Source organism: Drosophila ananassae, chromosome 2R (assembly GCF_017639315.1).
Source record: "Drosophila ananassae strain 14024-0371.13 chromosome 2R, ASM1763931v2, whole genome shotgun sequence".
Lineage (NCBI taxonomy): Eukaryota > Metazoa > Arthropoda > Insecta > Diptera > Drosophilidae > Drosophila > Drosophila ananassae.
Window position 1 is genome coordinate 24,919,412 of NC_057928.1, and position 12,714 is coordinate 24,932,125.

A 12,714-nucleotide genomic window follows, 5' to 3' on the forward strand; every position below is an offset into this window, starting at 1 on the left:
ATCATTTTATTCTAATTGTCATCCATCGATTCCTAGACCAATCGATTCCCCGCTGAATGCAACAATGCAGGGCTGTGACAGTTAACAGAATTTTCGCTCAGCACAAAATCGATTTGTACTGCTACTTTTTCTTTGTTTACTTTTTCTGTGCAAATTGGTATTAATTGTTAGATTAGGCCCAGTGTCCCCCACAACCGTTCCGATGCAGTTGGCCAGTGTCAGTCGTAGAGGCCCCTGTTGATTTTCCACGGCAAAATGTGAAATAGCACGGATGGGAAATCGATCGATTTTTGACAACGAAGTGGGAAAGTAGCGGTGTCTCTGCGGTGTCTGGGTGTGTGTGCACTGCCCTGCGCTGCGCCCATCTATAAGTTGAACGCCTCCAAAGCGTCTAGGAGTGGATTGGATCGCATTGGGTTGGAATTAATTAACGTTTACCATGGAGCACCCTTCCTCGCTGCCCGGCTATGTACGCGAGAAGCTCGCCGAGTTGGACTTGGAGCTGTCGGAAGGTAAAGAGAAACAAGAAGGAAAGCTGAGCTAGACCAAAGACGAAGTGTCTATACCCTTAAAGGATTTTATCCAATAAGTGGATACATTTTTCTGTCAAAATTATGATTTTTTTTTCAATCTGATTGTATATACGTATGTTGTGTTGTGTCTGGAAATTAAATAAATTTTATTAATCACATATTTTTTTTAAATTTATGATTTTGGCTATTTCTTTATTTATAAATTATTTAATTCATGTTGAGGAAAATTGATAAACCCCTAAACGTAAGAGTATAAAATATGCAAACTACTACCCAATAGACCTCCCCCTATCCATTTACACAATAATTTAATAATACAGACGAGGCTGTTAATTCAACGTTTATTAATCTGTAATTGAAGCGACATAATTTAATATATACATCACAGCAGACCCCTCCCCAGTCCACCCCACGCACTGAAAAGTGTGTGTGCATATGTCGGGCGGAAGAGAATTCCTAAATAAACAAACACCAAGTGTTAATCTGGCAGCAGTTACACCACATCCTCTCTCTAACTCGAAATCCACTTCGTTGTAATTTTTATTCACAGGTGACATCACCCAGAAGGGCTATGAGAAGAAACGGGCGAAGCTATTGCAGCCATTCCTTAAAAAGCACGAGGGTATGTTTAGGCAACTGCTTTTGGAGTTATTTTTATATGTATATAGGTAGCTGTGCAATGTGTTCATTTCCTGCTTTCCTCTGCGTTCCATTCTACAGGCGACAAAGCGAAGAGCAACCCGCCACCGCCATACTACAACGTCAAAGATTCCAACAACAGCAGCAGCAACAACAGCAGCAGTCACGGAGGAAACATCAATAACGATGGTGTCATAGTCTCCAGCGAGGGCTACAGCTATGTCACCGAAGTACCCTCCCTGTCCTCCTCCCAGCAAAGACATTCCAAAAAGATTGACTTCCACCAGTCATCCTCCGTGACAGCATCATCCAACTCCCACGGTGGCGGTGGGGGAAGTGGTGGTACTGGTAGTGGTGGAGGTGTTGGAGCACCCGGCTATGAGAATATGCGACCACAAGGTGGTGCAGTCGGTGATCCAGGATATCAGAATACTCGTGAGCCCAGTGGCTTTCAAAATCCGCCATCGAACAACAGTCAGCATCGTCAGCGACGCACACAGCGCAAGGTAACGCACAATGAGAAGCGCTATCATTCGGGTAAGTTTTGGGCTACAGAACTAAGCAAAGAATACAATCATGAACGCATTCCCCTTACAGAAGTTAGACAGGAGGCTGTGCAGCAGGCCCTAGCTGCCCTAAAGGGCCGCCCGAAGCCTAGCCTTCCGATGCCATCGAAACGCACATCGGTGCTCAACCGGAGTCCCGGGTGCAATGATGAGCTGGACTCATCGACCGACGACGAATCAATACCCGAGGAAATCATTTCCCCCGACAAGGAGTACAACTATCCGCGCGATCACATTAGCAACAGCATGCTGCCGCCAGAGCCAATTATCAAGCCGCCAATCCGTGAGTCATCGATGAGTTCGCAGCAGCATTCGCAGCGGCATGATGTTAAGGCGACTCCCCAGCCGCCGAATCACAAGTACGCCTCATCCAACAGTGCTCCAGAACGGCGGCCACCTCAGAATTTGCCACCAATTGTAAGTGTTTGAAAGGAATACAAAAATAAACTTTATTCTTTCAGGTAAACATGTGTTAGCCCGAAACAAGTGCAAGTTTATAGCATAAAGTTCCAGTAACCACTAATTGTTTGCAATTTGTTTGCAGCCCACATCCGACACTTCGAGCACCGACTCGCCGCCCATCGCCTACAAGCGCGACAATGACTTCTCCGACAAGGCGTACAAGCAAAAGCAATGTAAGTAATGAGAACAGAATGCACAGAACCGTCTGCCTCGGACGTAATCAATTCAATTCAGAGTGCAAACTGCTCTTCACTCCCTGCTTAAGTAATAAATTAATTTCCACTCATTCGTTAGTCAACGCTCCCGACATCACACAGTTCAACAATGCCCATCGGGCAGCCGATCGGGTCACTCGGTATGTTAATCTCGCCCAGAACGAACTCACCGAGACGGATGCGAACGGCAAGTGGAAGGTATCGGCCAAAATCCAGCAACTGCTGAACACTCTGAAGCGACCCAAGCGCCGGCCATTGCCCGAGTTCTATGAGGACAACGATATCGAGCTGGAGATCGCTGCAAATACCAAAGATCCGAATGCCCCCAAGCCGGAGGGCAGTACGATGACACCTGTGCAGGGCGAGCAACTGTCGATACCAGCTGGCCTTCCACGCACGCTGGAGTGCGCCCTCCAGCGCTATGGCACCAACTCCTTCAAGAGTCCCATGGCCACGGTCCTCGATCCAAATGGAAAAATAACCACCACACTGACATATGGGAAACTGTTGTCGCGTGCCCAGAAGATCGCATATGCTCTGTCCACAAAGATATTCAGCAAGGGACCCGAGCAAGTAACCCTCAAGCCGGGCGACCGTGTGGCCCTCGTTTACCCGAACAATGACCCCTTGAGGTTAGTATTTAATTGCAATTATTGGCTTGACACGCACTGTATCCGATGAACCCTTTTTTAGTTTCATTACTGCCTGGTATGGATGCATGTTCAGGGGCTTGGTGCCCCTGCCCATTGAGTTGCCGCTCTCGAGCTCCGATACCCCACCGCAGCAGGTGGGCTTCTTGCTGAGCTCCTGCGGCATAACGGTCGCTCTGACCTCAGAGGCCTGCCTGAAGGGTCTTCCGAAATCAACGACAACTGGCGAAATAGCCAAGCTGAAGGGCTGGCCGCGTCTGCAGTGGTTCGTCACTGAGCACTTGCCCAAGCCGCCCAAGGAGTTCAATGTCGGTAATCTCCGGGTCGACGAGTCAGCAGCGGCTTATATCGAATATACAACCGATAAGGAGGGCAGTGTTATGGGTAAGTGCCAAGAAAACAATCTTAAAAGGAAGTGAAATGTCTTTATGTTGAACTGCAGGCGTTACTGTCACCCGAGCTTCCATGATCAACCACTGCCGAGCTCTGACCATGGCCTGCCACTACACCGAGGGTGAGACCATCGTTTGTGTATTGGATTTCAAGCGTGAAGTGGGTCTGTGGCACTCGGTTTTGACCTCTGTTCTGAATGGAATGCATGTCATCTTCATACCCTATGCTCTGATGAAGCTGCGCCCCTCCAGCTGGATGCAGTTGATAACCAAGCACCGGGCCTCCTGCTGCCTCGTCAAGAGCCGCGACCTGCACTGGGGCCTACTGGCCACCAAAGATCACAAGGACATTTCGCTCTCTTCGCTCCGGATGCTACTCGTGGCCGATGGAGCCAATCCCTGGTCGCTGTCCTCTTGTGACCAGTTTCTGAACGTATTCCAAGCCAAAGGACTGCGCTCCGATGCCATTTGTCCCTGCGCCAGCAGCTCGGAAGTGTTCACCGTCTCTCTGCGGCGTCCTGGTCGCGGATCTTGTGGCTTTAGTCCATCCGCCACCGGGCGTGGAGTGCTCTCCATGGCTGCCCTTTCGCATGGTGTCGTCAGGGTGGACAGCGAAGACTCGCTGACATCGCTAACCCTTCAGGACTGCGGCCAGGTGATGCCCGCTGCCCAGATGGTCGTGGTTCGTTCGGAGGGAGCTCCGGTGCTGTGCAAGACCGATCAGGTGGGGGAGATATGCGTCACCAGTGGCTCGACCAGCGCCAGCTACTTTGGACTCGATGGCATGACAAACTCCACCTTCAAGGTGCAGCCTCTGGTGGAGGAGTTCGAGCCACCGAAGGACGGCAACGGCACTGTCAACGTAATTTCGAAGCCGATCGGAGAAGAGTATTATGTGCGTTCGGGACTCTTGGGCTTCCTGGGCCCCGGCGGTTTGGTGTTCGTTTGCGGCTCCCGCGACGGCCTCATGACGGTTACTGGACGGAAACACAATGCCGACGACATCATCGCCACAGTATTAGCCGTGGAACCAATGCGCTTCATCTATCGCGGCCGCATCGCCGTGTTCAGCATCAAGGTGCTGCGGGACGAGCGGGTCTGCGTGATTGCCGAGCAGCGACCCGACTGCTCCGAGGAGGAGAGCTTCCAGTGGATGTCGCGCGTCCTCCAGGCCGTCGACTCTATTCATCAGGTTGGCATTTACTGCCTGGCCCTGGTGCCGCCGAATCATTTGCCCAAGACGCCACTCGGCGGCATACACTTGTGCGAGGCGAGGCGGCGATTCCTGGAGGGATCCCTGCACCCGGCCAATGTCCTCATGTGTCCGCACACGTGTGTCACGAATCTGCCCAAGCCGCGGGAACTGCATCAAGGTGAGTGTGGCCCCGCTTAAGTGCTCATATATAATTGGCTATGTTGGACTTTCTGTGCTTCCGTTACCTTATTATACCTTATAATATTACAAATATTGCTTTCCTCTATTTTTAACCACCAAACAACACTACAACAATGCTGCTGAATTACTTCTCTGACCACTCCAACACACTCACTGCAACAAAATAAAAAAACTAAAAAAAAACTGAAACTAAAAATAACACCACTGTATAAATAACAACATCAAAACACAAATGCCACCATGACTAATGAACTCGCTTTAATTAATCCTTGTACAAAATCGTCAAAAACCAAAAACCAAAACAAACTACTTTACTAACCACTCCCCAAATACCATAAAAAAAAAAAAACAAAAATAAAAACTAAAACTAAAGGTGTGCCAAGTGCCGCTAAATTAAGCTCATCATCTGGATGTGGTATTACAGACACGGGTGTCGGACCAGCCTCCGTGATGGTCGGCAATTTAGTGCAAGGTAATCGCCTGGCTGAAGCCCACGGCCGAGATGTTGGAATGGCAGAAGATTGTGAGCGTAAGGTTGGTACAAGTCATCAAATAACAACTCAAAGTATAAGACTACATTGAATCCTTCTCCACAGCCTCAACTCATAACAGGGGTGCTCCGTTGGCGTGCCAACACCTCTCCGGATCACATTATATTCACGTTGCTAAACTCCAAGGGTAAGGTTATACTTCAAAAGACATAAACCAAGCTACAACCTCTGTTACAGGTGCCATTGCCAAGACTTTGACTTGCTCCGAGCTGCACAAGCGGGCTGAGAAGATAGCAGCCTTACTACAAGAACGTGGAAGAATCGAGCCTGGCGATCACGTTGGTATGTCCTCATAGAACCTTAAGATTCATAGAAACTTTTCTAGAAACAACCCATATTTTACAGCTCTCATTTTCCCTCCGGGTCTCGACTTGCTTTGCGCCTTCTATGGATGCCTGTACTTGGGGGCAATACCTATTACCATAAGACCCCCGCATCCGCAGAATCTGAACACCACTTTGCCCACGGTTCGCATGATTGTTGATGTGTCCAAGAGCGGCATTGTGCTCTCCATACAGCCGATCATCAAGTTACTAAAGTCCAGGGAGGCGGCCACCTCCATCGATCCAAAGACATGGCCCCCCATCCTCGACATTGACGACAATCCAAAACGCAAATATGCCGGCATAGCCACCGTCTCGTTCGACTCCAGCGCATATTTGGACTTTAGTGTCTCGACCTGTGGACGTCTTAGTGGGGTGAACATAACGCATCGGTATTTAAAATGGATATTACTCGGATCGGAAGGAGCAAATTCTTCATTGTTTTTTCCCATTTTTATTACAGATCTCTCTCTAGTCTTTGCGCCAGTTTAAAATTGGCCTGTGAGCTGTATCCTTCTCGTCATGTTGCGTTGTGTTTGGACCCCTATTGTGGGCTGGGCTTCGTCATGTGGACCCTGATCGGAGTGTACAGTGGCCACCACTCCATACTGATTGCGCCCTACGAAGTAGAGTCTAATCCCAGTCTGTGGCTCTCAACCTTATCGCAGCATCGTGTCCGCGACACTTTCTGCTCCTACGGTGTCATCGAGCTGTGCACAAAGGCTCTCAGCAATTCCATACCCTCTCTGAAGCAGCGCAACATAGATCTGCGCTGTGTCCGCACCTGTGTGGTGGTGGCCGAGGAGCGGCCCAGGGTCCAGCTGACCCAGCAGTTCTGCAAACTCTTCCAGGCCCTGGGGCTGAACACTCGCTGTGTCTCCACTTCGTTCGGATGTCGGGTGAATCCGGCCATTTGTGTGCAAGGAGCCAGCTCGGCGGAGAGTGCCCAGGTGTACGTGGACATGAGGGCATTAAGAAACAATCGAGTGGCCCTGGTGGAGCGCGGAGCACCCAACTCGCTTTGTCTCATTGAGTCGGGCAAACTACTGCCCGGGGTTAAGGTTATAATTGCTAATCCCGACACCAAGGGCCATTGCGGCGACTCTCACTTGGGCGAGATTTGGGTAAGTCAACTAAAAAGCTATCTTAACTCCACTAAATTGAGATAATTCTCTCCAGGTACAAGCTCCGCATAATGCCAATGGATACTTTACAATTTACGGGGATGAAACCGACTACAATGATCACTTCAACGCCAAGCTGGTGACTGGGGCTACCTCTGAGATCTATGCACGCACCGGCTACTTGGGATTTCTGCGACGCACTGAATGCTCTCAGGCTGCCTCCTTGCTGGACGAAACCACACCAAGTGTGGCTAGTCGGGACAGTGATTCCGAGTCATTGAACTCCATTAGTCAGCTGCAATTGAATTTCTCGAACGCTTCGTTGGGTGGGAATTCGGAACACGGTCTGATGGGCAGTGCTGGCAACTCCAACGATCAGGAGCTACACGATGCTGTGTATGTGGTTGGTGCTGTGGATGAAGTGATCTCCTTGCGTGGCATGAACTATCATCCCATTGACATTGAGAATTCTGTAATGCGCTGTCACAAGAAAATTGCCGAATGGTATGTGGTTTCTATACTTGTTGTTCTTCTTAAAAATATTATTAAAATGTTTATCTTTTTAGTGCCGTTTTCACTTGGACTAATTTGTTGGTAGTTGTTGTGGAGCTGGATGGCAATGAATCGGAAGCTTTGGACTTGGTGCCCTTGGTCACAAACACAGTATTAGAAGACCATCAGCTTATTGTTGGCGTTGTTGTGGTCGTTGATCCGGGTTTGTTTCAAGCTTAAAATTGTATCTTTCTTGTGACTAAATCTTTTAATATTATTTGCAGGAGTGGTGCCTATTAACAGTCGTGGCGAAAAGCAACGGATGCATTTAAGGGACGGCTTCCTGGCCGACCAATTGGATCCCATATACGTAGCATATAACATGTAAATACACAACCATTCTTATGATAGAACCGCCACTACGTAGACAGAGGAAACGAGGAAAACCCATTTCTCCTTATCCTTATCTTATTTAAACAAAACGCGCAAACATTAATAGCATTTTACTAGAAAAGAAAACAAAAATAAAAACATACGAAAAGCAGGCTCATTTTGGTTCAGACCGCCCAAGTAATTACACATTTCCTTTAGGAATATTAGCATACTAGCATAGTTGGTAAATCATTCTAACAATTAACGGACTATTTAACTTTATATGACCATAAAAGTGACAACAAACATTTAGTAATTATATACATAAGTCTAAATAAACAACCATTTATATGCATATATATAAAAAGGCGTCTCAACTTGGCATTGGTATTTCGGTGATTTTTTCTCTATTCTAAAATAATTAAATAATGGTTGCAACTTGTATACTATATCCGAAAGTTTATTCTCTTTGGAATGTAGGCTTGCCAAGCAAGCAATCGAATGAGTTTTTGAGTTTACGTGGGATTGGCGTCTTTGCGTAGTTCCTGCATCTCAGTGGCATTGATTTCGTGAGAGCCCCGATCGCGCCACCACCGCATTATTATGGTGCGACGTCTTCGCACCACCAGGAAGATCAATAAAACCCAAACCCCTTGCAGACCGTTCACCATGTCGCAAAGAAGGAGGTAGTTTGAGTTGGAGCTGGAGTAGAAGGTGACTATTTCCAGGAGCCAGCTTATGATGAGGATTATTCCCAGAAGGCAGACGCACTTGGCACTTGTAATGAAAGATTGGGAATACTATATTTTGAATTTGGTTTAATTCGAAGTAGAATCTTACTCCTTTTTCACTTCTTCGAACTTCTGCTGGTCAAACATTCTAGTGCTCTGGACTTGGTCCTGTCCTTGGTCCTTCTTCTCTGTCAGAGTATAGCCATTCACGCGTTGGAACCCGAAGAAGGATAATATGTTTATCTGGAAATAGAATAATCCTTTAGATACTTCCACAGGTGGGAGTCAAGGATGGACACTAACCAAAAAGCTGAGAAACAGGATGGTGGACACCGGAGGTATAAAGTAACGCTGTGAATCCCTTATGGACTCTGTGAGTCCCTGCAGGAAGTACGAGGGCATGCCGGGCAGACCTTTTTGGACCGTGAGCGCCACTATGGAAGAGGGTCCGGCAATGGCGAAGAAGCAATAACACGAAAAGTTAAAGGTGGCCCAGGACTTGGACAGCTGAACGCGGCAGGGCAGCTTGTACCACACATTCAGGAGGACGTTGAAGCAGACCACAAAGTACCAGAAGAAGTAGCTGAGGATGAAGAACTGGATGACGTAGCCGATGATCCCCGTGTTGGGGACGGAGTAAATGTGCACCACCGAGTGCACAAAGTAGCCGGAAGCCAGGCACAAGGACATCAGGCTCAGGGAGAGCCCGTGCAGGTTTCTCAGTAATTTCAGGGACATGTGCAAGTAACTGACCAGAAGCAGGCACGGCATGGATATCAGCATCAACACGGCCACAAAGATCACCTGAAATATGATAGAATATAGGATAAATATTCTAATAAGAGTCTGAAAGGAAATACCTTTGCGAACGCAATCTTGTCCTCCACCTGGGTGATGCATGTGAAGGCGAATAGTTGCCCCGATTTGTCAATATCCAGGCAGTAGTTCTTCTCCACCGTGTAGGAGTCGTTTCCGAACTTGTCGATGATTAGGAGGGATCCGTCCTGGAGCACAAAGAACACATCCTCGCCACCCTCGTAGAGCAGAGAGCTAAACACGAAGGGGACTATTTTCATTAATTTTAACAGCCTTTCCGAATCCACATACCTGTTGCAGGGGTTGCCAATGTCGTACGGGAGTGTAGTCGGTATCTCCAGATCCTCAATGCAGTTATCGAACAACACGGCACTAATTATAGTTGGCTCGAACTTAACCACCTCGTTATCGCACATAGAATCACTCTGGTTCTCTCGGTAAATATCCAAGTTCTCGCCGATGGGACAACATTTGCGCAATCGTGACGAGTCCCTGGCCACCGGCTGTAGCCTATACTTTTCTCGCTGAGAACAGTCTTCGGGCTGAGATTCCTTCTGCAAAGAATTCAAATCAGGTAGGCCTGATGGCCGAAGACTACTACTGGGAATTGTTGATTCTGTTGTGGGATCCGGTGCCAAAGATACTGGTAATGAGGTCTCTGATAACGTTTGATTTATTAACTCCTCCGTGCTGCTACTCGAAGATATTTTTATAGATTCTCATATGTTTATAGATTGATAATATTCAGTCTAAAATTCTTACCTTGATGAATTTATTTCAGTTGAATTAGTTAACTGTGCCAGGGCATTGGAACAGGCTTTCAAGTAGATCAGCACAAAGACTAACTTATAGCGAAACTTCATGATTATTTGGTTCTTAAAACTATTCTGAAAGAAAACAAAGGTATTTGGTTAGATATAAGAGGTATGAGGAGTAAAAGGCTATATTAGCCATTATTTTTAAAGATTTGACTAAAAAATAATCGAAAGAATATTCGCCAAGATATAGACTTACATATAGAATTAACAAATTTAACAAACATTTTAAACAAATTTAAAAAATAATGCGTTTAGAGATTTTTATGCAGTTAAGTGCATAATCCATCCACAAATCGTTCAAGATATTCCGGTCGAGAATTGGGTAAAAAATTGGACAGATATAGTCATCGGTGGGAGCCATATTGCCCTTCCACGCAATCTCCCAGAAAATGTGACAAAAAATTTGAAAAATGTTTTGTTCTTAGATTTTGATGCAGTTTATTGCAAAATTTATCTACAAATTATTTAAGACATTCCGCTCAGAAATCGGCCAGAAATTGGCCAAGATATAGCCGTCGCAAGAGGTCATATAATGACTCCAACCATTTTTATAGATTTTTGAAGGGGACCCTCCAGAAAATTTGAGAAAAAATCTAAAAAATATTTCGTTCCTGGGTTTTGATGCAGATTTGTGGAGAATCGATCCACAAATCATTCAAGGTATTCCGCTCAAGAATCGGATCATTATTGGCCAAGATATAGCCGTCGCAAGAGGTGCTATATCTGACCCCAAGCATTTTTATAGATTTTTGAAGGGGACCCTCCAGAAAATTTAAGAAAAAATCTAAAAAATATTTCGTTCCTGGGTTTTGATGCAGATTTGTGGGGAATCGTTCCACAAATCATTCAAGGTATTCCGCTCAAGAATCGGATCATTATTGGCCAAGATATAGCCGTCGCATGTGGTCATATAATGACTCCAACCATTTTTATAGATTTTTGAAGGAGACCCTCCAGAAAATTTAAGAAAAAATCTAAAAAATATTTCGTTCCTGGGTTTTGATGCAGATTTGTGGAGAATCGATCCACAAATCATTCAAGGTATTCCGCTCAAAAATCGGATCATTATTGGCCAAGATATAGCCGTAGAAAGAGGTCATATAATGACCCAAACCATTTTTATAGATTTTTGAAGGGGACCCTCCAGAAAATTTGGAAATAAATCTAAAAAATTTTTCGTTCCTGGGTTTTGATGCAGATTTGTGGAGAATCGTTCCACAAATCATTCAAGGTATTCCGCTCAAGAATCGGATCATTATTGGCCAAGATATAGCCGTCGCATGTGGTCATATAATGACTCCAACCATTTTTATAGATTTTTGAAGGGGACCCTCCAGAAAATTTAAGAAAAAATCTAAAAAATATTTCGTTACTGGGTTTTGATGCAGATTTGTGGAGAATCGTTCCACAAATTATTCAAGGTATTCCGCTCAAGAATCGGATGATTATTGGCCAAGATATAGCCGTCGCAAGAGGTGTTATATCTGACCCCAAGCATTTTTATAGATTTTTGAAGGGAACCCTCCAGAAAATTTAAAAAAAAATGAAATATAATGTTCTTAATGGATTATTTTCATGCAAATTGATTGGGGATCAAGCATTCGTTTTAGGTATTCTTCTTAGGATTTAAACCCTTAAGATATCTTAAGATAAAAGTACAATTTCCTTGGCGCATTTGCTTTTCTCACTTAAAAATATCAGGAAAAATATGCCTAATAAATATGAAAATTGGTATTAAATCTTTTGTTTCAAGTGCTGCGCTTTTGAGGACGCATAAAGTATGTAAACAAAGCATTTTATGAACGTTTGGCTTTATTAACACCCAAATAGGCCTTTATCTTATCGGGCGGGAGCTATCTCCTGCCCTATTCTTGGACAATAATCGCACACATGACGTCAGGTGGATGTGTAAGCGAACAGGTAACATATTTTTCACATTCCATCGATTGATTTGACAAACACCGGGTTTATTTTAGTTAAACTCAAAACTGAACAGTCCACAATTTATGACAAATTATGACGAATTTGTTAAAAATTTTATGAATAAGCACCAGCACTGTTGGACAGATAACGGTTAACACGAGAAAGTTTGACTTTTTTCCATGAATTACATGGTTATCGAGTGGAAGAGTGGGATTCCTTAAAATACCGATTACGTGTGAACGCACATGGGAAAAATTTCAGTTCACTTGTCGAAGAACCAAGTAAAGTGCAACCGCTTGGCTTGCTCAATAAAATAATACTGGCGAATAAAAACATAGTATTTCGCCAAAGAGTCGCTATCGCGCGCTGATAAGATTACTTTTAAACAGGGCTACATAGAGACTTGTCTAGTCGTTTGTTCTCTTCTAATAAATCAATTAATTTTTTATTTTCTAATGACATGCATGTGGTTTATTAGAACATTGCACTAAGCCTAAAACCAATTTACTTGAAAAAAGTACTTTGCAAATAGCTATCATAAAATAATTCGAAGTTGCTTGCAATTTTCCCGCGCAATTTCGAAATTCCGTTCGGAAAATTATCGAGCCGCCATAACCGACCGCCAGAGGACGCCTGCATATATTTCCTTCTCGCTCAAACTATCGAGTTAATCGATATATTCAGACTAAATACGTCTAAAATCTAATCGAG

At 45.2% G+C, this 12,714-nt stretch overlaps 2 protein-coding genes across 3 annotated transcripts; one reads left to right on the forward strand and one right to left on the reverse strand.

Annotated features, from left to right (window-relative positions):
- Positions 1-38: 38 nt before the first annotated feature.
- Positions 39-8,072, forward strand: LOC6507384 (disco-interacting protein 2). 2 transcript variants are annotated; one of them, XM_001956077.4, is made up of 16 exons: positions 39-512; positions 1,084-1,155; positions 1,254-1,709; positions 1,770-2,155; positions 2,283-2,373; positions 2,495-3,047; positions 3,109-3,449; positions 3,508-4,830; positions 5,227-5,387; positions 5,450-5,531; positions 5,582-5,686; positions 5,750-6,119; positions 6,191-6,851; positions 6,907-7,355; positions 7,418-7,566; positions 7,628-8,072. In XM_001956077.4, exons 1-16 carry the CDS (start codon positions 440-442, stop codon positions 7,729-7,731), a joined length of 5,376 nt encoding a protein of 1,791 aa, XP_001956113.1. In that variant the 5' UTR covers positions 39-439; the 3' UTR covers positions 7,732-8,072. The 2 variants fall into 2 exon arrangements, with proteins under 2 accessions (XP_001956113.1, XP_014765196.1); XM_014909710.3 differs by having other exon boundaries at positions 5,278-5,387.
- On the reverse strand, positions 7,830-12,242 carry LOC6507666 (probable G-protein coupled receptor Mth-like 14). The gene is made up of 7 exons (XM_044714852.1): positions 12,132-12,242; positions 10,025-10,149; positions 9,554-9,955; positions 9,307-9,496; positions 8,750-9,250; positions 8,556-8,689; positions 7,830-8,492 (listed from the first exon to the last, which is right to left on the reverse strand). Exons 2-7 carry the CDS (start codon positions 10,123-10,125, stop codon positions 8,231-8,233), a joined length of 1,590 nt encoding a protein of 529 aa, XP_044570787.1. The 5' UTR covers positions 10,126-10,149; positions 12,132-12,242; the 3' UTR covers positions 7,830-8,230.
- Between the last annotated feature and the right edge of the window lie 472 nt (positions 12,243-12,714).